Source organism: Vombatus ursinus, unplaced genomic scaffold, assembly GCF_900497805.2.
Source record: "Vombatus ursinus unplaced genomic scaffold, bare-nosed wombat genome assembly UNPS02014807.1, whole genome shotgun sequence".
In the NCBI taxonomy this organism is placed as follows: Eukaryota; Metazoa; Chordata; class Mammalia; order Diprotodontia; family Vombatidae; genus Vombatus; species Vombatus ursinus.
In genome coordinates this window covers 6,544,474-6,567,490 of record NW_020954585.1, presented here as the reverse complement: position 1 = coordinate 6,567,490, position 23,017 = coordinate 6,544,474, and the positions used below count along the sequence as shown (strand labels likewise).

The window sequence follows — 23,017 nt, the reverse complement described above, 5'->3', positions numbered from 1 at the left end:
TAGGCTCACTGAAAGCATCCTCAGGATAACTCCAGTAGTAGGCAAGACAAGAGGATGATTTGTACCTTATCTTGCTCCCACGTAATTTTGATCTTATCTAGGTTCTCTGTACTTTGAAAGCTTTTTCTTCCATTATGGCTTAGAGATTATGTAGCAGGAATAATAATAATATGCTGTAAGATATGGGTGGCACTTCACATGTTACCTCATTTGGTCTGATTTGATTCTCACAACAAACCATCTATTAAAAACATTGTTCTTAAGTTTTTATGAATCAGTGTTATGTCCGCAACAGTTCAGTCAGTGATCATGGTCCGTTTCCAGTACAGTTTATTGATTGAGTTCTCCAGGAATCTGGAAATCTATATTGGAGGTGTGGAGATTTGGGCTCTGTTAGTCTGAAAGACAGTGAACTTATGATATATAATCCTAGCTACCAGGTTATGTCTTGGTAGGTATTTGTTAGGTGCTAAACTTTTCAGCCTGAAGTGATGTGTTATGCTGTTTCCACTGTTTCCTTGTAAAATCTGCAATTCAGCAGTGGGGAACCTGTGGCCTTAACACCACATGTGGCCTTCTAAGTCCTTGGGTGAGGCCTTTTGACTGAGTCCAAGTTTTACAGAATGAATCCTTTTTTTTTTTTTTGGTAAGGCAATTGGGGTTAAGTGACTTGCCCAAGGTCAGACAGCTAGTACGTGGCAAGTGTTTGGTCTGAGGCTGGATTTGAACTCAGGTCCTCCTGATTTCAGGACTGGTGCTCTATCCACTGTGCCACCTAGCTGCCCTGATTGAATCCTTTTATTAAGGGGATTTTTTCTTTGAAGTTTGGATTCAGTCAAAGGGCCACACTTGAGGACCATGTAGATTCTACATGGATCACTAAATGTAGGCTTTTTAAGGATAATCCTTGGGTAATTTCTGGTGTTTCTGTTTCTGTTTCTAAATTGTCATTCTAAATTGTCTGTTTCTGTTACCTGTTTCTAAATTGTCATCATAAACCCCTTTGTTTTCAGAAACAAATCTGCATGACTCAGTCATTTGTTCAACATTTCTTTGTTTTAACATATTGTTGGTTGAGACCATATAGATGTTGCCTTTGGAGAACTTTTTTGATTCTGGTCTTGAATGTTAGGTATTTGTAGGCTTTATAATCAAGCTACTTTCAGTTACATTTGGTAAATCCAATGATGTGTACCTGTTAACAGCCTTTACTATAGTTTGATGAAGTGATGTCTGCTTATTCCAAAGGTATTTCTGTAGGTTTTTTACTTATTTATCATGTGTTCTAAGACTATCTGTCAATCTCCTTTCTTCTTTTTTTGTTTGAAAGTATTAATCTTTTTATAGCTGCCTTAAGGTGATGTGCTCTATGTTTTATTACTATTGTATGGGTTTTTGTTAGATTACTTTCCAAATCTGTCATGATCCATTTCATAATTCCAAATGGGTACATTAGACTGGTATTGCATAGGTGTTAATTGCCCCAAACATGTTCCTCCTATTCAGCTTTAATTTCAGAATGCCAATAAGTCTCTTAAAATATTCAGCCATATCTTTATCCCTGATATCTTGTGTTTTGCCTGGAGAATTTAAGGTATTTGGTGGTTTCACCTTCATCCAGATTCAATATGAAATCTGGATTCAAGTTCAGAGACTGCCTTGGCATGCTTTAAGGATATATTTATTGAGTTCAAATGATTTCATATTAACAGAGAAATATTCCACAAGAAAAAGGAGCTATTTAATTTGTTTTTCAGTGGGGCTATCTAGTTTGATGTCATCCATATTCATGAAGTTATTAATAGGATGTGTTGATTCAACTTCTTCTTTAATATGGAAACCAGAAACAATAAGGGATTTAAGGTTAGGAAAAATAATGAGTTTGAACTGTCTTCCTGAAAAACTCATTTTATATGAATTTTTCTCAACATTTTTGTGTTGGGACTCATTTTAGATTAAAAAAAAGTTTTCCATATGGGCATCAAATATTTCAGTATTCTCACTATACTTGGGTTTATTTTACTTATTCATAGTACATGAATAAACCATGAATACAAAATTGAGTTAAAGGTTTTACAGTAATAACAAAGGCAGAGTATATGTTATGAAGCAGGTCATTGGTAGTCGTTGGTGATATAAATGTGATCCTTTAAGAGTACCTCCTTTTAAATGTGTTTTGCATCACTGCACATGTATAACTTATGTCAAATTGCTTGCCTTCTTAATGGGGGGGAGGGGAAGAGAATTTGGAACTCAAAATTTGAAAGAAGAATATTAAAATTGCTTTTACATATAACAGGGAAAAAATGAATTTTTTTAAAACATTTTAAAACATTTAAAAAAAGAAGAAAAAGGGTACCTCCTTTTGTAATAGATATATGATACCTTCTGCTAGGAAAGGTGGAAGCAGGCTTATATCAGAGAAGAAGTTGCTAAAGTGCCTTGCTAGTAGTTGGGGCACCTCTGAAAAGCAGTTGAGTCAATAGTTATGGGTTTTATCCAGCTGTACCACTTTCCTGTTTCCTTCTTTTCCACAGCTCAGTACTATTTTCTCCTTCTCCTTTCATTGGCTGCCCTTGTACTACCAATTCTTTCTGGCTCAGCTCTTTATGACTCCTTGCTTTTCACTCCCAGACCCTAGAAATCTCTCTCTAGTTCTCAGTTTGCTCCTGCTTTTATACAGGCTCCTCAGGATGTGACCAAGTCCCTCCCCCAATTAGAACACACTTCCTATTGCACTTAATTGAAATGTCTTTGATTGATTCGAGATGTATAGGCCTTCCTTATCCACACCTTGTTCTGACTGATTCAATTAAGATGTATTCTTATCTAACAAAGGTAGTTACTTTTAAGTGGAGTAAAGTGAAAGTTTGTACCACTTCTGGATTTTTTTTTAATATTGCCTTAATCTTTAAACTTTTGCTTTCGCTTGTTGATTAAGGGAATCTAGAAATTCTGATATATTTTGTTTTCTGGATTCCTGTCTGCATGTTTCTTTTTCTTGTGTTTAATGGGTAATAGAGTATTTAAAGTGTCTGCTATATAAACCAGCTAGGTATTGCTGTAATCTCCCAATGCCTTTCTGAAGATCTTCAATAATTCTCCCAAAATGCTTCTGCTATGATAGCATCTGATGTCTAGTTTTAGGAATAGTCCTTGAGAGCTCCGCCTTTCTACCTGTAGTTCTTACTATGGCAACGGATGCTGAGGTAAGATCCTGACATTTTATTGTAATTTTTTTACATTTTCTGTTAGATAGCATGGGAGAATGCATTCATTCATGATAGATATAGTAGATACCAACTTTTTTGAATTATCCCTTTTAGTTATAGTTGATCTGCTAGTTAGATCCATGATGTCCTACTTTAAAAAAGTCTTTTCAGAATTCCAGTCAAGTATGCCTGTTTCTTTTTCAAAATCATTAGAGACTTCAGTGCTGTTTTGTTAGCCATGTCGTTATTACATATAATTTCTGAATTTCCATTGAATGAAGATTTTAAATGACCTAAGAATCAACTTTTTCCTCTTCAAATATTATTAGCACCATGATTTTTTTCTCTTACCTTATCTACTCTAGGGTTGGGGATAAATTTAATTTTTATGATTGCCCCTGCACTGGTCAGTAATACATTGATGTGTGACTTGGAGCTAAGGATACCATTGACAAAAAGTAGCTTGAAGCCCTTGCTTATCATTGGTGAGATCTGTTTCCAGTTTTGCTAGGAGAAGGTATTGGCACATAATAAAAATATTAGTGTCTTCAGTCTATTTCATGTGCACCTCTGTTTTGCATGCTTTACTGGCCAGCACCATTTGTACTAAAGCAAGTAGGATATTGGTATTTCTCATTTATTTCAATATATCTTGTGGTACCAAAACACTGAGTACCACTTACATGTCGAGCCATATCAAACAACAATTTCAAGTAGTACCAGTCTGCAACTCTGTTGCCCTGTCTTTCTTAGATTCATAGAAAGTTTTGTCATACTGGCTGGGGTACTGACTCTATTAGTGGTAGCACCAGAAGCCAATTGGTCAATACTTTCAGGACTCCTTCCAGGCAGCTACTAATGAGGTCTCAGGACTCATAGAGTCTTAACTGTACATCACCATTCCTGGCATTCCCTTACCCTATCTCCCTATCATGACATACATGGATATGGCATTAGATTGTGAGAGGGCTATTATCTATTTATTTACTGATTCATTCATTCATTTATTCATTTATTATATTACCTATGTCCCTAAACTCTAGGTTCTGAACTTACATGAAGCATAGCATCAATTTTGGAGGTTTATTCCTCACCCAAATAATTTGACTTATTTTGCTCCTGCTCAGAATTTTCTAGTTTATAATTAAGTTTGCCTAGATGTGGGTAAAAGAATTCCCAGTTACTATACAAGTACTCAGGGTATCAGGGCATATTATGTAATGGATAGCCTTTCTGTCATCCTAAAGGAAATATAAAACAACATAAAGTACTCAAAGTAGCCCATAAACACAATACATTTCTCTTCTTTCCAGGGAATCCCACCTTCACCCCAGGGACCCATATAAGTTTCCTGCTTTATGGGGTTGCAAGAGAGGTATCCCTTTTCCCCATTGGACCTATATCCTCTGAATAACTTGTACTAGGAGAGGACAAAGTCTAGGTTTTTATTTCTCTGTTTTAAACAGACTCTTGCTGTTTTTCTAGTTCTAAGTATACTTGCTAGATCCTTAATCCAAGAATTCTTTTTCTCCGTAAGGTGCAGGTTTCATAAACTCTAAATAGTCCTCCCATAGGTGGGAGTTCAGGAGCTCCCACCATATAGCCACACGTCACTGATTGACTGTAGCCAGGAAATCAAGGACAAGGAACTATACCTTCCTCTTAAGTCATGTGAGTGAGAGAGACCACAAGTAACTTTAATATGCCTCTGGTTTCCAGATGGAGGGAGGATTTGTCATTACACAGTCTTCTTTACCCTCTCCTCACACTGACTCCAGTCTGTTGTGAGGGCTCTGGTTTTTAGTCTTGGCTCAGTTTTGTCTGTGGAACTCTCACTCATTGAATGTACATATTGTTTTTAGTTTTTTGCTATTATAAATGAAATTCTGTAAATATTTTTTGTTTAGGTAGATCCTTTTTGTCTTTTAAATAACATCATTTGGCGTCCTGGTAGCAGGAACACTGGGTCAAAGAATATATATAGTTGCTTTTTTTTTTTTAGCTTTTTGTCTGCTTTCATATTGCTTTCCAAAAAGACTGTACCAATATATAGTTCTATCAGTAATTTAATGGTATACCTTCTCCATACCTTTCTTCACAGCCTCACTAATTTTGAATTTTGTTCTTTTTTTAAACTATCTCTAGTAATTTGATGTTAGGTGAGAGCTCAAAGTTGTTTTAATTTCTATTTCTCTGATAGTTTGAACAATTTTTCCATGTAATTAATGACAATTTGTCTTTCTTCCTTTGAGAACTGCCTATTTATCCATTGGGCCATTGACCTCATTTTTTTTTATAAATTTATGTCACTTCCTTATAAATTTTGGATATCAGGTTTTCATCAGATGTTTATTGTGAAAGTTTTTTCCCAATCTGCTTCTTTTTTTTCGCTTACTTTTCTGGTACAAAAACTATTTTTATGTAATCAACTCCATCAATTTTGTCTCCTTCAGTTTCTATTTGTTGATGGATCAGAATTTTCCTCATTTCCCCAACTGTATAAATATTTCATTTCATTCTTTCATTAAAAAATAGCTCATTAATCTGCTTGGGATTTAGAAAAATTTGGTATAGTGGGAAAAACTCTTGATTTGGAGCCATAAGACCTCAGTTCAAATCTTGGCTTTGCCACTAATTACCTGCACATCCTTGGTCAAGTCACTTCGCCTTTTTGAGTCTCAGTTTTCTCATCTGTAAAAGAGATGGAGTGAGAATTGGACTCACTGATTGTTGGGGTCCTTCCACTTCTAAATCAATGATCCCAGTGTTATCTATAGAATGTGATGGGAATAAAATCCCTTCCTCCCCCCCTTTTTTTGCTATACAATTGTCCAATTTTCCTGAAGTTTTGTTGAATAATGATCCTCTTCCCCACAAATTTTGCAATCTTGTATTTCTCAAACATATTATATGTCTTTGGTGGTATTTCTCAAGTAATATTGCTTCTAAATTTAAGTGTCATAAGAGCTGTCACATAAATGGGTAAGACAGAAGCAGAAATACCACTATTTTGATTACAATTTTTCTATTTTCTTCTTTCCTGTACTGCCTTTAATTTGTTAGAGTTTTTTTTTTTAAAAAAAACTTTTAGATTAGTAAAAAAAATAAGTTAGGTTTTTTTTTCTTACTTAAAATATTTTTGTATCATTTTGATATCTTTTATTTGCACATTACCTTCACTTCCAAATATATTCCTCTCCTTTCCCCTACAAAGCCAGCTATCTCTTGAAACAAAGTTTTGTTTTGTTTCAAGAAGAAGGAAAAATGATGTGGGGGTGGGAAGCAAAACCAAGGGAGGTGTCCTGGGTCAGTGGAAAAAGTACTGGCTTGCAATTTGATCCTCACAACAAACCTGAGAGATAGGTGTTATTATTATACTCATTTTACAGATGAGGAAATTGAGGTATACAGCAGTTAAGTGACTTCCCCAGGGTCACACAGCTAGTAAGTGTATAAGGCCAGATTTAAACTCAGGTCTTCCTGACTCTGGGCCCAACATTTCATCCACTGTGACATCTGGCTGCCCCATAGCTTAATCATTACTGAGACCACTGTTCAGTTTGGGATTTTGTTCTTTCTGTTTGTATTGTTGTCATCATTGTGCAGTTTTCCTTATTCTGCTTAATTAATTCTGCATCATTCGTCTTCTCATATTTTTCTCTATTCTTCACACTTTTTATACTAGAACAATATTCCATTAGATTCATGCATCACAATTTAATTAGCCATTCTCCAATTAAGGAATACCCATCTGTCTCCATTTCTTTGTTACCACAAAAAAAAATGCTAAAAAGCACATTTATTTTGGTATCTGTGGGCCCTGTTTTTGACCTCCTTTGAGCAGAAACCCTACTGCTTTTCCAAGTGGCTTCTATTCACAGAAAGAAATAGAAAGAATATTCTATTTCTGTTAACAACAAGGGTTTTAGATATAAGGTCCAAACTCTGAAACCCTTTTAGGTTGATCTGTACATTGCAAATGACTTTGGAAAGTTTTATTCAGATGGAGTCACAGCTAGATGTTTATCTTTAAACTAGATTTCCGTCATGGGTTTCTCATAGCAAAATGTTATCTGCAATTTTTTAAATCACAGAAATGGAAGTCCATCCCTCTTCATGTGTTTTTCAAAAATGATGACTGATAATATTACTCCCAATGCCTGTCAGATAAAAGGTAAGCAAAATTGTCAGATAATATATAAAACATATAATCTCTGCTAAATATAACTACCACCTTTGTGTTGGAGATGTGATAGGAAGGGTCTGGGACATATATGTGTAGAACCACCCAGAAAGCTGAAACTAATTCCTTGATTTGTAGACATGCATTTTGTCATTAGAAAAGAATTTTGCACACACAAAAAAGTGGGAGGGGGGAACAAAATGGTAACCAGAGGATGATTATCATTTTGGGCTCAGATATTTATAAATAATTTAAGGGCAACCATTAATGGCACAGATATTTGTAAAGCCCTATTGTAGATCAATAAACATTTGTTAAGTGCCTAATACATACTAAGGGATTCAAACAAGGGTAAAGACAGTTCTTACCCTCAAGGAGCTCGGTCTAACAGGAGAGACCACATTCAAACAACTATGGACACACAAGCTATAGCTAGAATTAAGGAGAATCAGGAAAGTCTTCCTATAGAAGGTAAGATTTTCAAAATGGTTCTTGAAAAAAGCCAGATAGAAATGAGAAGGCAAAGAATTCCAAGCATGAGAGACAGCCAGTGAAGGTGCCTGTGAAACAGCAAGGAGACCAGTGTCACTGGATCTCAGAGTACATGGTCAGGGGAAGGGGTAAAGTGTAAGACCAGCAGGTGTTGGGGAGGGGGCAGGTTATAAAGGACTTTTGAACACAAAACAGAGAATTTTATATTTGATCCTGGAGGTGATAGGGAGCCACTGGTGTTTATTGGCAGGGTGGAATGAACATGGTCAGACCTGTGCGTTAGGAACATCATTTTGACAATTGAGTAGATGGATTGGAGTAGACAGAGACTTGGCAGGAAGATTTACTCGAGGCTTTTGTGATAGTCTAGGCATGAGTTTGCCACCTGGTGGTGACAGTGTTAGAGGAGAGAAAGGAGTTTGTGAGAGACATACTAGTTGCTTAACAGTCCCAAGTGCTCCCTCCCTCCCATTTAGCCTTCTCCCTGCAGCTCAGAGTGGAAGGTCAGGGCCCCTAGGGTGTCATATCCCTCTTGTTCCAGACTCTTCTCATGGGTTGGTAGCCTGTTCCCAGTTCCTCAGGACAATAATGTAGTTCACTGTAAAGTTCGAGAATCTTTTGGTGCTGTGTTCAATTGCAAGATGAGAATAGCAAAAATAAATAAATAAAAATAAAATTAAAAAATCTCCCAGTTCCTTATTTCCTCCATGTGACCTCATTCTTGCTCCCAGCACCCCCACCCACCTTCACACCTCATACCAACTTTCAGTCCCCTGTGTACCAACACTTTCCTCACAACCATACATGTCCTGACGAAGTTATTCTTTGTTTTTTCAGTTGCTCAAAATCGCAGGTGGAAGTGGGTGGGAATCCCTCAGACTGCTATACATAATTGTATTTGAATGTTTTAATTTTCCCTTTTATTTTCTTAGGCAATTTTTTCTGTGACCAACAGCGGACTGTCTATGCAATGAATTATATAGACAAATGCTGGGAGATTTATTTAGCTTATTGTAGACCAAACATTAATCCACCTCATGAGCTAACAATGAAGACCAGATACTTCCTCTGGATGTTGAAGGTAATCACTTTTGAAACTTTCATACTTAATTTGCATACTTAATTGTTTAAGTTTGGATAAAAGAAAGGACAAAATTTTCTAGAATGATAGGAAAAGAATAATAAGGGAACTCACTGTGATGGGCTTTCATGATCACTAGATATTGAATGGGGCTTTCGGAGGAATGGGAAAGCAATTTAATTCAACAAGCATTTATTAAGTATTATTTGCCATGCCAGGCACCCTACTTACTAGGTGCTGGAGATATAAAGGCAAAAATTAAGCAATCTCTGCCCTCAGGGGGCTTACATTCTACTTGTGGAAATGACATTTATACGGATAAGTAAATACCAACTAATTTCAGAGGATAGTTAATAACTGAAGAGATCAATTAACAACTGAAGAGAAGGACCTTCTGTAGGAAGTAGCATTTAATTTGAACATTGGAGGAAACTAAGATTAATTCCAAGGGGCAGAGGTGAAGATAGAGAGGATCCCAGGCATGCGACTAGAAGCTTGAATAGCATGTACCAAAAACAGTAAGTCTCTGATTTTGTTTGGAGCATACAGTGTATGCTGGGGAGCTATGTAAGTTCAGTGTAGGATGATAAGTTTAGAACTAGAGTGGGAAGGACTTTAAATGCTAAACAGAGGCATTTGTATTATATCTCAGAGACAATAGAGAATCACTGAAACTTAATATCAGTTGTCTACTAAGTGGAGGATGGATTGGAGAGGGACAGACCAATTAGGGAATGATTGCAGTAATCCAAGCAAGTTGTAATGAGGATTTGAACCAAAGTGATGGCCCTGTGAATGGAGTGAAGAGGACAGAGGTGGGAGAAGTTGAGGGAGTAACAGTGAGGGAGACTGAGGAATCAAGAGTGACTACTTGGCTGCAAATCTGGGTGACTGGAGAATGGATAATACCCTTAACAGAAATAGGGAAGTTATGAGGAGATGTGGGTTAAGGTAGAAAGAAAATGAGTTCAGTTTTGGACATGTTGAGTTTAAGATACCCCGGGACAAAAAAAGGCAAGTAAAGACAAGAAGTTGGAGATGCAGAACTGGACCGCAAGAGGGATGAGAGTTGGATATGTAGAGATGATTTTTAAATCCAGTGGAGCTGGATGAAATGACTAAGAGATTTTTTGAATTTTTTCTTATATTTTAGAAATAGTTTTTTAAATCTAAAATTATAGAAAAATAGTAAGAGTATTCAATTTATATATTTTCATATTAAGGTTGCAAATTTAAAGATGTTTATAATTTACATTCATGTAAATGTTTTTATATATGTGTATTTTAAAGCTACTTATGTTTTATATATTTATGCTTATGCAGATGGTGTTTGATTATTTGTTCCTACAGGATTTTAAAATAATAACTAAAAATTTAACAGCAACCAAATTTGTGGAAATTATAGCAGAAGATAGTCCTTTCATGCATGATGGGATTGATAGCAACTTTGAACTGGAGGTAAGCAGGGAAGAACCACAATGACACAACTTTTTGTCTGTAATAAAGTGTACTATAACCAAGAGTTGATTGAAAAATAACGATGATAAAAGGTGAAAGTAGATCTGTGACTGAATTGAGAAAGTGTGGATGAATGGTCAGGATTTCATCAAGGTAGGCTGATGAAAGGGAAGAACTCCTTCTAACGATGCAGACAGATAACTATCTTACAGTTTATATCTGAGAGAATCGTCTAGGATGGTGAGAGGTTAAATGACTTGTTCTTGGTCACATGGTTAGTATGTGTCAGCTGCAGGATGTGAGCCCAGGCGTTCTGGTTTTTAGGCCAGCTCTCCATGGCCACATGCCTTACTTTTGGTCGGGGGTTCTTAACCTTTTTTGGTGGGTGTTATGGGCCCTTTGGGCAGTCTGATGAAGTCTGTAGACCCCTTCTAAGAATAATGTTTTAAATGCATAAAATACCATATATATGATTACAAAGGAAACCAATTGATTTTTATCAACCAATTGAAATATAGTTATCAAAATATTGTTAAAAACAATTTCTTGGACCCCAGGTTAAAAACCCTTGCATATAGATGGATATTAAAAATGAAAGCATTTCTGATCAAGGGAAACCAAAAATGAATGAAATAAAAAGCATATAAAACTATAATTATTGATATATTAATTGATTTAGTCAAGATGATTTTTATAAATGTCTCTCTTGTTTCTTTATAATAAAGGTTGTATGTATGTGTCACAGAGATAGATTTGTATCTTTTTCCCAAAATATTCGTGATAAAACTCTTCAATTTTAAGAGTTTCTAGCTCTGTGACCTTGAGCAAATGAAAATCAGTGTGATACAATGGAAAGGGCACTTGACTGGACATCAAGAAATCCTATTTCTAGTCCTGGCTCGGCCATTAAGCTAACTTTGTGACTTTGAGATAAGTCATTTGAGATAAGACATTTGAGATAACTGACTGCAGTTCAGTAAAATGAGAAGTTTGGACCTGAAAATTGCTAAGGTCTCTTCTAGTTCTAATGATCTGACTTAGTTTTCTTATTTGTAAAATAAGGCATCGAGGTAGTGTTGTGCATAGAGTGCTGGACATAAAATCAGGAAGACCTCATATCTCTTCCAGCTGTACACTTAACAACTCAAGTCAAATTACTACACCATCCAAGCTCAGATGATATGTGACCTTGGTCAAGTCATTTAAATTTTATGAGCCTCTCTGCTTCTTCATTTGCAAAATAAGGATAATGATAGTACCTACCACACAAAATTGTTTTAAGGATCAAATAATACATGTAAAGCACCTTCAAGTCATTTTTCAGTTTTGTCTGACTTTTTGTGACCCCATTTGGAATTTTCTTGGCAACAAAACTGGAGTCGCTTGCCGTTTTCTTCTCCAGCTCATTTTATAGATGAGGAAACTGAGGCAAATGGGGTTAAGTGACTTGCCCATGGTCACACAGCTAGTAAGTGTCTGAGACCAGATTTGAACTCAGGTCTTCCTGACTCCAGGCCCAGCACTCTGTCCACCTAGCTTGCACACTCATAATGCTTTGTTAGAAAATTAAAAGGTAGGCTACTCCCATGAAAACAATACTAATGATTATCATTCATGTTTCTGTAGCACTTTAAGCTTAGTTTTAAAAATGCTTTCCAGATGAGGCCAGTGATTTGCTACAGCTAATATGTGTTGAATGGGACTGGGGCTTGGACTAAGGTCGTCTGTCCCTAAGACTAGTAGTGTCCTTTCCATGATGTTGTTTAACTAAGAAATGTAGGATTGGTTCTCCTGCTTCTCAAAAGGAAAAATAGTGAGTCTTTCAGTTCCAAGAATAATGATATCAAATTCAATAAGGGAGGCAAGTAGCTTAGTGTAGTGAGTGGATACATTGTTGGACTTGGTGTCAGAAATACCTGGATTCAAACCCTACCTTGGCTACCCAAACTGTGATCCTGGGCAAGTTACTTCCAGCCTCAGTTTCCTTCTTTGTAAAATGAGGATAAAAATAGTATCTTCCTCACAGGGTGTGTTATGAGGCTTAAATAAGATGATATATGTAAATATGTAATAAACAAGATATTGTATATGAATGTATAATATATGTAAAGTGATATGTGAATGTTAGTGAAATTAGTGATCTACTCAACCAGCCTGCCCATAGTTATAATTTTGTATAAAATTCTCAGGAGGCAATGTTTGAATTTTGATATATAGACAAGACGTTCTGAGGAAGACGCTTCTCCTTTTGCATAATAAGGGCTGGCTCTAGACAAAAATCTAAAATAAGGGAGTCTTTTGTCCCCCTTCACTAGCCACCATCTCCCCTAACCACAAATCCATTCCCATTTCTGGAACTTTATAAAAATTTACATCTTCCTGTGTCCCATGCCCTCTGGGCTCTGATTTTTAATAGGTAAATAAATAAATTGATTTCTTCTAAGGCATTATATAACAGACTTCTTACCTATCTCAGATAACAAGCTGTATACTTACATTCCCCACCCCTAAACCCTTTTAATACTGTAACTTCACAGATGGAAGGGACTTGTGGCGATTTTTTGGTACCACTAGTTTAAGGAGGTTAAATTGGACTTCTCAAATTACAGCCCCTGGGTGACTTCTATTAGAAGTGGCGATTGGGCAGAGGGTTCTTGGTTCATAGCAAGGTCAGAACCCTAGATATAGGCAGAACTTTCAGGTTGGATGACTCCTAGGGAACATGGAAACAAGGTTAGGGTCTGTCAGTTAAGACTGAAATATTCAAGGGGCAGAACCAAGATGGTGGAGTAAAAGCAGTGATCTGCTTGAGCTCTCCCCCAAACCCCTCCAAATACCCATAAAAATGGCTCTAAACAAATTCTAAAGCAGCAAAACGCACAAAAAGACAAAGTGACACAAATTTCCAGCCCAAGACAGCCTGGATGATTGATCAGAAAGGCTGGGAGAGGAGCGCAGTTCTGTGTGGGCGTGCAGACTGCAGCAAACCTGGAACAGGCCTCAGAGGACTGAATCGCCAGCAGCTATGGTGGTTTCCAGACTTCTCAACCCATGAACACCAAAGACAATTTAGGTCAGTGGGAAAAGTCTGTTTCTGCGGTGAGAGAGAAGCGTGGGGTCCCAGGCCCATTCCCCAAGCTCGGCCCCAGGGTGGTGACTGCCTCCTGAGCTTCTGGCCCACAGACTGAGGGGGACTCGAGTGATTGATCAGAGGGGGATTGCAGGGATCTGTCTGCTAAGGCAGGATTCTCTTGCTTTGCCCATGCTTGGATCTGGGTCACAGTTCTGGGTGGTGGTCCTGGGGTGAGGAGGAGCACTGGCGTGGTGGAGCTTGTAGTGGCTGTGGAAAGCAAATCCTCCTCACAGTTCCAAGACAGAAAAGAGTGCTTGTGGTCACTCATAGAGCAGAGCACAGGCCAGGAAAGGAGTAAACACCTCGCCCTTAGCTATTCCATTTGATTGTTCTTTGGAAATGAATACAGGCAATGTTCCCTTCCTCTTGAAGGTTGATTCAGTCTGTGGAAAGAAACACAGGCAAACCCAAAGAGGTAGATGTGCTTTATTGGTTAATTGTGAAAATATTTATCAAAAAGTATCTATACCTATGTGTGTAATGTATTTTGATGAAGTGAGTACATAAGGATTATGCTTGGATACTTGGAAAATGACCTTCATATTTAGACATAATATTTTTTTGCTTAAACTGTACAATGATAAATCCAGGAAAATGTCCCTTTTTTTTTTACAGCTGATTTTTTTGTAAAGTATTTGTAATAATGTAAAAGTGAGTCTTACAAATGTTCAATAAAAATCATGTCTTAAAAAAAAAACACCTCGCCCTTCATCATAGCACCTTGAATGAACTGAAAATTTACAGGTCCCTAGAATTAGCTCTGAAAACAACTGCACAAAACCCCTGAAGCTTGGGACAGTACATTCTCCCCACTGGAAACAGACCCCTACCTTAACAAAGGGTTTATGACTCAGGTAATTGGCCGGGATCATGAGCAAGCAGTGCAAAAAGAGTCAGACTATATTATCTTACTTTGGTGACAAAGAAGATCAAAACATACAACCAGAAGAAGACAATGAAGCCAAAGTTCCTACATCCAAAGCCTCTAAGAAAAATATGAATTGGTCCCAGGCCTTGGAAGAGCTCAAAAAGGATTTTGAGAAGCAAGTAAGAGAAGTAGAGGAAAAACTGAGAGTGATGCTAAAGGAGACCCCAAAAAAATACTGAAGAAAATAACACCTTAAAAAATAGCCTAACCCAAATGGCCAATGAGGAGAAGAATGCCTTAAAAAGCAAAACTGGCCAAATGGAAAAGGAACTCCAAAAGCTTACTGAAGAAAATACTTCCTTAAAAATTAGAATAGAGCAATTGGAAGCTAGTGACTTTATGAGAAATCAAGACACTGTAAAACAAATCCAAAAGAATGAAAAATTAGAAAACAATGTGAAATATCTCATTGGAAAAACAACTGACCTGCAAAATAGATCCAGGAGAGAGAACTTAAAAATTATTGGACTATCTGAAAGCCATGATCAAAAAAAGAGCCTAGACATCATCTTTCAAGAAATTATCAAGGAAAACTGCCCTGATATTCTAGAACCAGAGGGTAGAATAGAAATTGAAAGAATCCAGCCATCACCTCCTGAAAGAGATCCCCAAAGGAAAACTCCTAGGAATATTGTAGCCAAATTCTAGAATTCCCAGGTCAAGGAGAAAATATTGCAGGCAGCCAGAAAGAAACAATTCAAGTATTGTGGAAACACAATCAGGATAACACAAGATTTAGCAGCTTCTACATTAAGGGACTGGAGGGCATGGAGTATGATATTCCAGAGGGCAAAGGAGATAGGATTACAACCAAGAATCACCTACCCAGCAAAACTGAGTATAATCCCTCAGGGTAAAAAATTGTCATTCAATGAAATAGGGGACTTTCAAGCATTCCTGTGGAAAAGACTAGAACTGAATAGAAAATTTGACTTTCAAATACAGGACTCAAGTGAAACATGGAAGAGGTAAATAGGAAAGAGAAATCATAAGAGACTTATTAAGGTTGAACTGTTTACATTCCTGCATGGAAAGATGATATTTGTAACTCATGAGACCTTTGTCAGTATTAGAGTCATTGGAGAGAAAAAATTATATGTATGTATAGTTAGATAGATAGATTGATAGATAGATAGACGGCACAGGGTGAGTTGATGATGAAGGGGTGATATCTGGAAAATAAAATTAAGGGGTGAGAGAGGATTATACTGGGAGAAGGAGAAAGGGAGAAGTAGAATGGGGTAAATTATCTCACACGAAACAGACAAGAAAAGGCTCTTACAGTGGAGGGGAAATGGGGAAGGTGAGAGGGAATGAGTGAATCTTATCTTCATAGGATTTGGCTTAAGGAGGGAATAACATACACAATGGGGTATGGAAATTTATGTTACCCTACAGGAAAATAAGGGGGGAAGGGGACATGAGAGCAGGGTTGATAGAGGGGAGGGCAGATTGGGAGAGGGGATAATCAGAAGTAAACACTTCTGAGGAGGGACAGGGTCAAAAGAGAGAACATAATAAATGGGGGGTAGGATAGGATGAAGGGAAATATACTTAGTTTTTCATAACATGACTACTATAGAAGTGTTTTACATGACTACACATCTATAAGCTGTATCGAGATGCTTGCCTTTTCAATGAGGGTGGGTGGAGAGGGAGGAGGGGAGAAAATTTGTAACCCAAAGTTTTAAAAACACATGTTAAAATAAAAAAAAATTTTAAAAAAAGACTGAAATATTCAAGTACCTGAGGCCAAGATAGATCTGAAATTGCTACATCAGTCACCTTGAGTGGAAAAGAGAAGGAAAGGCAAGTATCATAAGTCAGAAGTCGAAAAGGAGTCTAAAATCCATAGTCTACCCAAGTCTGGGTAGGGTGGAGTTTGAGAGAGGAGATAATTGATAGAAGTAGAATAAATAGGCAGAGCCAAGATGGCAGAGGGAAAGCAGTGACTGTCTTGAGCTCTCTCACAAAGCCCTCCAAATATGGCTCTAAACAAATTCTAAAGCAGCAGAACCCACAAAAAGACAAAGTGAAACAAATATCCAGCTGAAGACAGCCTGGATGGTTAATCGGAAAGGTATATCGCACTGGGCGAGGAGAGGAGCACAGTTCGATGTGGGCACGCAGGCTGCAATGAACCTGGAGCAGGCCTCTGAAGACTGAATCGTAGGCAGCTGTGGCAGTTTCCAGACTTCTCAACGCCTGAACACCAAAGACAACTTAGAAGGTCAGTGGGAAAAGTCTGTGACTGTGGTGAGAGAGGAGCTAGGTCTCAGCCGCAAGTCTCGAGCATGGCCCAGGGCCGCGGCTTTTTCTTGAGCTTCTGACCCACAGACTGAGGGAGAATCCAGTGGCTGATCAGAGGGGGACTGCAGGGATCTCTTTGCCAGTGCTGAGGCAGGAATCTCTTGCTTTACTGGTGCTTGGATCTGGGTGGCAGTTCTGAGGGGCGGTCCTGGGGCGAGAAGGAATGCTGGTATGGTGGAGCTTGTTGTGGTGGTGGAGAGAAAACACCTTGCCCCTTATCATACCCCCTTGGAAGAACTGAAAATTTACAGGTCCCTAGAAGTACCTCTGAAAACAGCTGTACAAACCCCCACCGCTTGGGACAGTACACTCTTCACATTGGAAGCAGACTTTTACCTTAACAAAGAGTTTAAAACTCAAGTAATTGGCCGGGATCGTGAGCAAGCAGCGCAAAAAGAGTCAGACTATATTATCTTACTTTGGTGATAAAGAAGATCAAAACATACAACCAGAAGAAGACAACAAAGCCAAAGCTCCTTCATCCAAAGCCTCCAAGAAAAACATGAATCAGTCCCAGGCCTTGGAAGAGCTCAAAAGGGATTTTGAGAAGCAAGTAAGAGAAGTAGAGGAAAAACTGAGAGTGATGCAAGAAAATCATGAAAAACAAGTCAACAGCTTGCTAAAGGAGACCCAAAAAAATGCTGAAGAAAATAACACCTTAAAAAATAGCCTAACCCAAATGTCAAAAGAGGTCCAAAAAGCCAATGAGGAGAAGAATGCTCTAAAAAGCAAAACTGGCCAAATGGAAAAGGAAGTCCAAAAGATTACCGAAGAAAATACTTCCCTAAAAATTAGAATAGAGCAATTGGAATCTAGTGACTTTATGAGAAATCAAGACACTGTAAAACAAATCCAAAAGAATGAAAAATTAGAAAACAATGTGAAATATCTCATTGGAAAAACAACTGACCTGGAAAATAGATCCAGGAGAGAGAATTTAAAAATTATTGGACTATCTGAAAGCCATGATCAAAAAAAGAGCCTAGACATCATCTTTCAAGAAATTATCCAGGACAACTGTGCTGATATTTTAGAACCAGAGGGCAAAATAGAAATTGAAAGAATCCAGCTATCTCCTCCTGAAAGAGATCCCCAAAGGAAAACTCCTAGGAATATTGTAGCCAAATTCCATAGTTCCCAGGTCAAGGAGAAAATATTACAAGCAGCCAGAAAGAAACAATTCAAGTATTGTGGAAACACAATCAGGATAACACAAGATTTAGCTGCTTCTACATTAAAGGACCACAGGGCATGGAATATAGTATTCCGGAGAGCAAAGGAGATAGGATTACAACCAAGAATCACCTACCCAGCAAAACTGAGTATAATTCTTCAGGGGAAAAAATGGTCATTCAGTGAAATAGAGGACTTTCAAGCATTCTTGATGAAAAGACCAGAGTTGAAGAGAAAATTTGATTTTCAAATACAAGACTCGAGTGGAACATGAAGAGGTAAACAGGAAAGAGAAAATCATAAGAGACTTATTAAGGTTGAACTGTTTACATTACTGCATGGAAAGATGATATTTGTAACTCATGAGACCTTTGTCAGTATTAGGGTAGTTGGAGGGGGAAAAATTATATGTACGTATATATAGATATAGATAGATAGATAGATAGATAGATAGATAGATAGATAGATAGATAGATAGAGGGTACAGGGTGAGTTGAAAATGAAGGGGTCATATCTGGAAAATAAAATTAAGGGGTGAGAGAGGAATATACTAGGAGAAGGAGAAAGGGAGAAGTAGAACAGGGTAAATTATCCCACAAAAAAAAAAACAGAAAAGAAAAGGCTCTTACAGTGGAGGGGAAATGGGGGAAGGTGAGAGGGAATGAGTGAATCTTATTCTCATAGGATTTGACTTAAGGAGGGAACAATATAGACACTCAATTGGGTGTGGAAATCTGTCTTACCCTACAGGAAAATTGGGGGGGAAAGAGAGTAGGGGAATGATAGAGAGGAGGGCAGATTGGGAAAGGGAGTAATCAGAAGCAAATACTTCTGAGGAGGGACAGGGTCAAAAGAAAGAATAGAATAAATGAGGGGGCGGGATAGGATTAAGGGAAATAGAGTTAGTTTTTCACAGCATGTCTACTATGGAAGTGTTTTGCATAACTGCACATATATAACCTATATTTAGTCACCTTATCAAGGGTGGGTGGGGAGGGAGGAAGGGAGAAAATTTGGAACCCAAAGTTTTAAAAACACATGTTTAAAAAAAAGTTTTCACATGCAACTGGGAAATAAGAAATACAGGAAATGGGGTACAGAAATCCATCCTGCCCTACAGGGAAATTGAAGAGGAAGGGGATAAGAGAAGGGGGGGAAAAATAGAAGGGAAGGCAGACTAGGGGAAGGGGTATTCAGAATGCATGCCATCTTGGGGTGAGAGGAGGGGTGATATGGGGTGAAAATTTGGAACTCAAAATCTTGTGGAAGTAAATGTTGAAAACAAAAAAATAAATTAAAAAAAATTACCCAATCACATGTCAAGTCAATTTCTAGCATCCATTTTTACAAGATTTTGAGTTCCCAATTTTTTTCCCTCCCTCTCCTTCCTTCCCCTGAAAATAGTAGTTAAATAGATATGTTTGTGTTGTCATGTAAATCATATTTGCATATTAGTCACAGTTGGGAAAGAAGAAACACATCAAAAAGAAAAAATATGAAAAAGAATAAAGTGAAAAAAGTCTGCTTCAAAAAAAAAAGTAGAATAAATAGGCAGTGGACATTGGGGGGAGGTCTGATAGCAAATATCAATGGATCCATTATGGAGATTAAAGTTCAAGGGTAGGAAATTCCTTCTTTTGTTTCTTTCCACACATCAGTTAGTGGGGAATAGGAATAAGTCAGGGGTGGGGAACCTGCAGCCTGAAGGGCCACATGTGGCCCTCTAGGTCCTCAGGTTCAGCCCTTTGACTGAATCCAAAATTCACAGAACAAATCTCCTTAATAAAACAATTTGTTCTGTAAAACTTGACTCAGTACACATGGGGCTTTGAGGCTGAAGGTTTCCCACCCCTGGCCTAGATGATTAGGACAGGCCAAGAAGAAAGACTAAGCAGTTATCTCCTTATATTTCTTCTAAAAAGGGTCAGAACTGGTCCCAGAGTCTGGAGGTGTGGCTGGGTGGATCAGTGCTCAACCTATAAGTAGTAGAAGAATGCAGGGATAAAGAATGGGGTAATGACGATGAGGATGATGATAGCCAATACTTATTTTGCATTTGAAGATTATCAAAGTGTTTTGCATATATTTTTTATTTGATTTTCACATCAGCCCTGTGAGACAGATGAGGAAAGTGAGGCTGACTTGCCTAAGATCACACAGCTAATATGTGTCTGAGGCAAAATTTAACCTCAGGTCTTCCATACTCCAAGTCCAATGCTCTGTCTGTGTCATGTTGTTCAGTTGTTTCAGTAGTGTCCAACTTTTTGTGACTCCATTTGGGGTTCTCTTGGCAAAGATACTGGAGTGGTTTTCCATTTCCTTCTCCAGTTCATTTTACAGATGAAGAAACTGAGGCAAATGGTTACGTGACTTGTCCAGGGTCACACAGCTAGTAAGTGTCTGAGACCAGAAGATGAGTCTTCCTGACTCCAGGCCTGGCACTCTATCCACTGTCCCATCTAGCAGCCCTGTGTCATCCCCCCAGCTGTAGTCACCTCTCTTACATCTGAGCCTTTGATAAACTCACCTAAATGTCTGGCTTTGTAGTGCCAAGTGTAAGTAGGAAGAAAGAACTGATTCTTTTAAGTAAGCTTTGTCTTTTGCTTGCAAAGGAAAGTGCTGCTTCTCGTTTCAGTATTCAGGGGGGAAAAAAGGAAATATAGTACTAAATGCTTTTAAAGAGGGTACTTTTCCCATGAGAAGAATCTGCTTAAAATAAAATATATCAACGTAATCAGATTTTTAGATCCACTGGTTTGTGGATAAATGCTGTACTTGATACAAGATGTTATTTACTTCTGGTACTTGAGTATCTCATTAGGTCTCTCCTTAAGCTATTTTCTGTACAAAATGAAGATCAGTACCCAGAATGAGATGTGTCTGTTGAGATGAATAATATTGGTGCTTGTTTTTATTTCAGCTGGTTTTTCTAGAATTCTTTGAAGCTCTGTTAGGCTGTGCACTTTTCTCCGATACAACGCAGACAGATAAGCAACAACAAGGAAGCCACACAGCCGATGATTTTACTGCAGTCAAATATATCAGCACACAACAGGTAAAAAAAAAATCAAATTTAAAATTTATGTAGAGCTAGGGCTGTATCCCAAAAGAAATAAAAAAAAAGGGGGGGTCAGAGCCAAGATGGAAGAGTAAAAGCAGTGACTTGCTTGAGCTCTCCTCCAAACCCCTCCAAATACCTGTAAAAAATGGCTCTAAACAAATTCTAGAGCAGCAGAATCCACAAAAAGACAGAGTGAAACAAATTTTCAGCCCCAGACAACCTGGATGGTTGATTGGAAAGGTCTATCGTGCCAGGCTGGGAGAGGAGTGCTGTTCAGTGTGGGCATGCAGGCAAAGACCAGGCCTTAGGGGACTGAATCATGAGCAGCTGTGGTGGTTTCTAGACTTCTCAACCCACAAATGCCAAAGACAACTTAGAAGGTCAGTAGGAAAGATCTGTTGGACCTAGGTGAGAGAGAAACTCAGTCTCAGCCCCAGTCCCAGCACAGCCTCAGAGGGGCTGCTTCCAGAGCTCTTGGCCCACAGACTGAGGGGGAATCAAGTGACTGATCAGAGGGGGATTGCAGGGATCTCTTTGCTGGCTCTGAGGCAGGAATCTCTTGCTTTGTCTGTGCTTGGATCTGGACCACAGTGGTGGTCCTGGGGTGAGAAGGAGCGCTGGTGTGGTGAAGCTTGTCATGGCGGTGGAGAGAGAATCCTCCTCACAGTTCCAAGGCAGAAAAGAGCGCTTGTGGTCACTCACAGATGAGAGCACAGGCCAGGAAAGGAGTAAACACCTCACCCTTGATCATTCCACCTTGAATGAACTGAAAATTTACAGGTCCCTAGAAGTATCTCTGAAAATAGCTGTGCAAAACCCCCAAAGCCTGGGACAGTACATTCTCCACACTGGAAGCAGACCCCTACCTTAACAAAGAGTTTAAAATTCAAGTAATTGGCTGGGATCATGAGCAAACTGCGCAAAAAAAGTCAGATTGTAGAATCTTTCTTTGGTGCCAAAGAAGATCAAAACATACAACCAGAAGAAGACAACAAAGTCAAAACTCCTACATCCAAAGCCTCCAAGAAAAATATGAATCAGTCCCAGGCCATGGAAGAGCTCAAAAAGGATTTTGAGAAGCAAGTAAGAGAAGTAGAGGAAAAACTGGGAAGAGAAATGAGAGTGATGCAAGAAAATCGTGAAAAACAAGTCAACGGCTTGCTAAAGGAGATCCAAAAAAATACTGAGGAAAATAACACCTTAAAAAATAGCCTAACCCAAATGGCAAAAGAGGTCCAAAAAGCCAACGAGAAGAATGCCTTAAAAAGTAGAATTGGGAAGATGGCAGAGGGAAAGCAGTGACTTGCTAGAGCTCTCCCCCAAACCCCTCCAAATACCTATAAAAAATGGCTCTAAACAAATTCTAAAGCAGCAGAACCCACAAAAAAAAAGAGTAAATCAAATTTCCAGCCCAAGACAACCTAGATGGCTGATCAGAAAGGTATATCGCACTGGGCTGGGAGAGGAGCACAGTTTGGCGTGGGCGTGCAGGCCACAGCGACCCTGGAGCAGGCCTCAGAGGACTGAATCGAGGGCGGCTGTGGCGGTTTCCAGAGCATGCCCTCAGGGCAACTGCTGCCTCCTGAGCTTCCGGCTCACAGACTGAAGGGGAATCGAGTGGCTGATCAGAGGGGGATTGCAAGGATCTCTTTGCCAGGGCTGAGGCAGAAATCTCTTGCTTTGCCCATGTTGGATCTGAGTCACAGTTCTGAGGGGTGGTCCTGGGGCAAGGAAGAGCACTGGCCAGGAGGAGTGCTGGTGTGGTGGAGCTGGTTGTGGTGGTGGAGAGGAAACACTTTGCCCCTAATCATAGCACCTTGGAAGAACTGATACTTTTCAGGTCCCTAGAAGTATGTCTGAAAACAGCTGTACAAACCCCCACAGCTTGGGACAGTACATTCTCCACAATGGAAACAGACTCTTACCTTAACAAAGAGTTTAAAGCTCAAGTAATTGGTTGGGATCATGAGCAAGCAGCACAAAAAG

General features: G+C 38.7%; 1 protein-coding gene across 2 annotated transcripts in view; it reads left to right on the top strand.

The window, feature by feature from the left end:
- The window catches only part of LOC114052341 (radial spoke head 10 homolog B2-like), a 61,867-nt gene that overhangs the window by 24,185 nt on the left and 14,665 nt on the right, over nucleotides 1-23,017 (top strand). For both annotated transcript variants that reach the window (XM_027874895.1, XM_027874894.1), the window contains exons 12-15: nucleotides 7,307-7,386; nucleotides 8,820-8,968; nucleotides 10,319-10,426; nucleotides 20,891-21,025. In XM_027874895.1, the coding sequence (XP_027730696.1) occupies nucleotides 7,307-7,386; nucleotides 8,820-8,968; nucleotides 10,319-10,426; nucleotides 20,891-21,025 (472 nt within the window). The remainder of the gene's footprint in view (nucleotides 1-7,306; nucleotides 7,387-8,819; nucleotides 8,969-10,318; nucleotides 10,427-20,890; nucleotides 21,026-23,017) is intronic.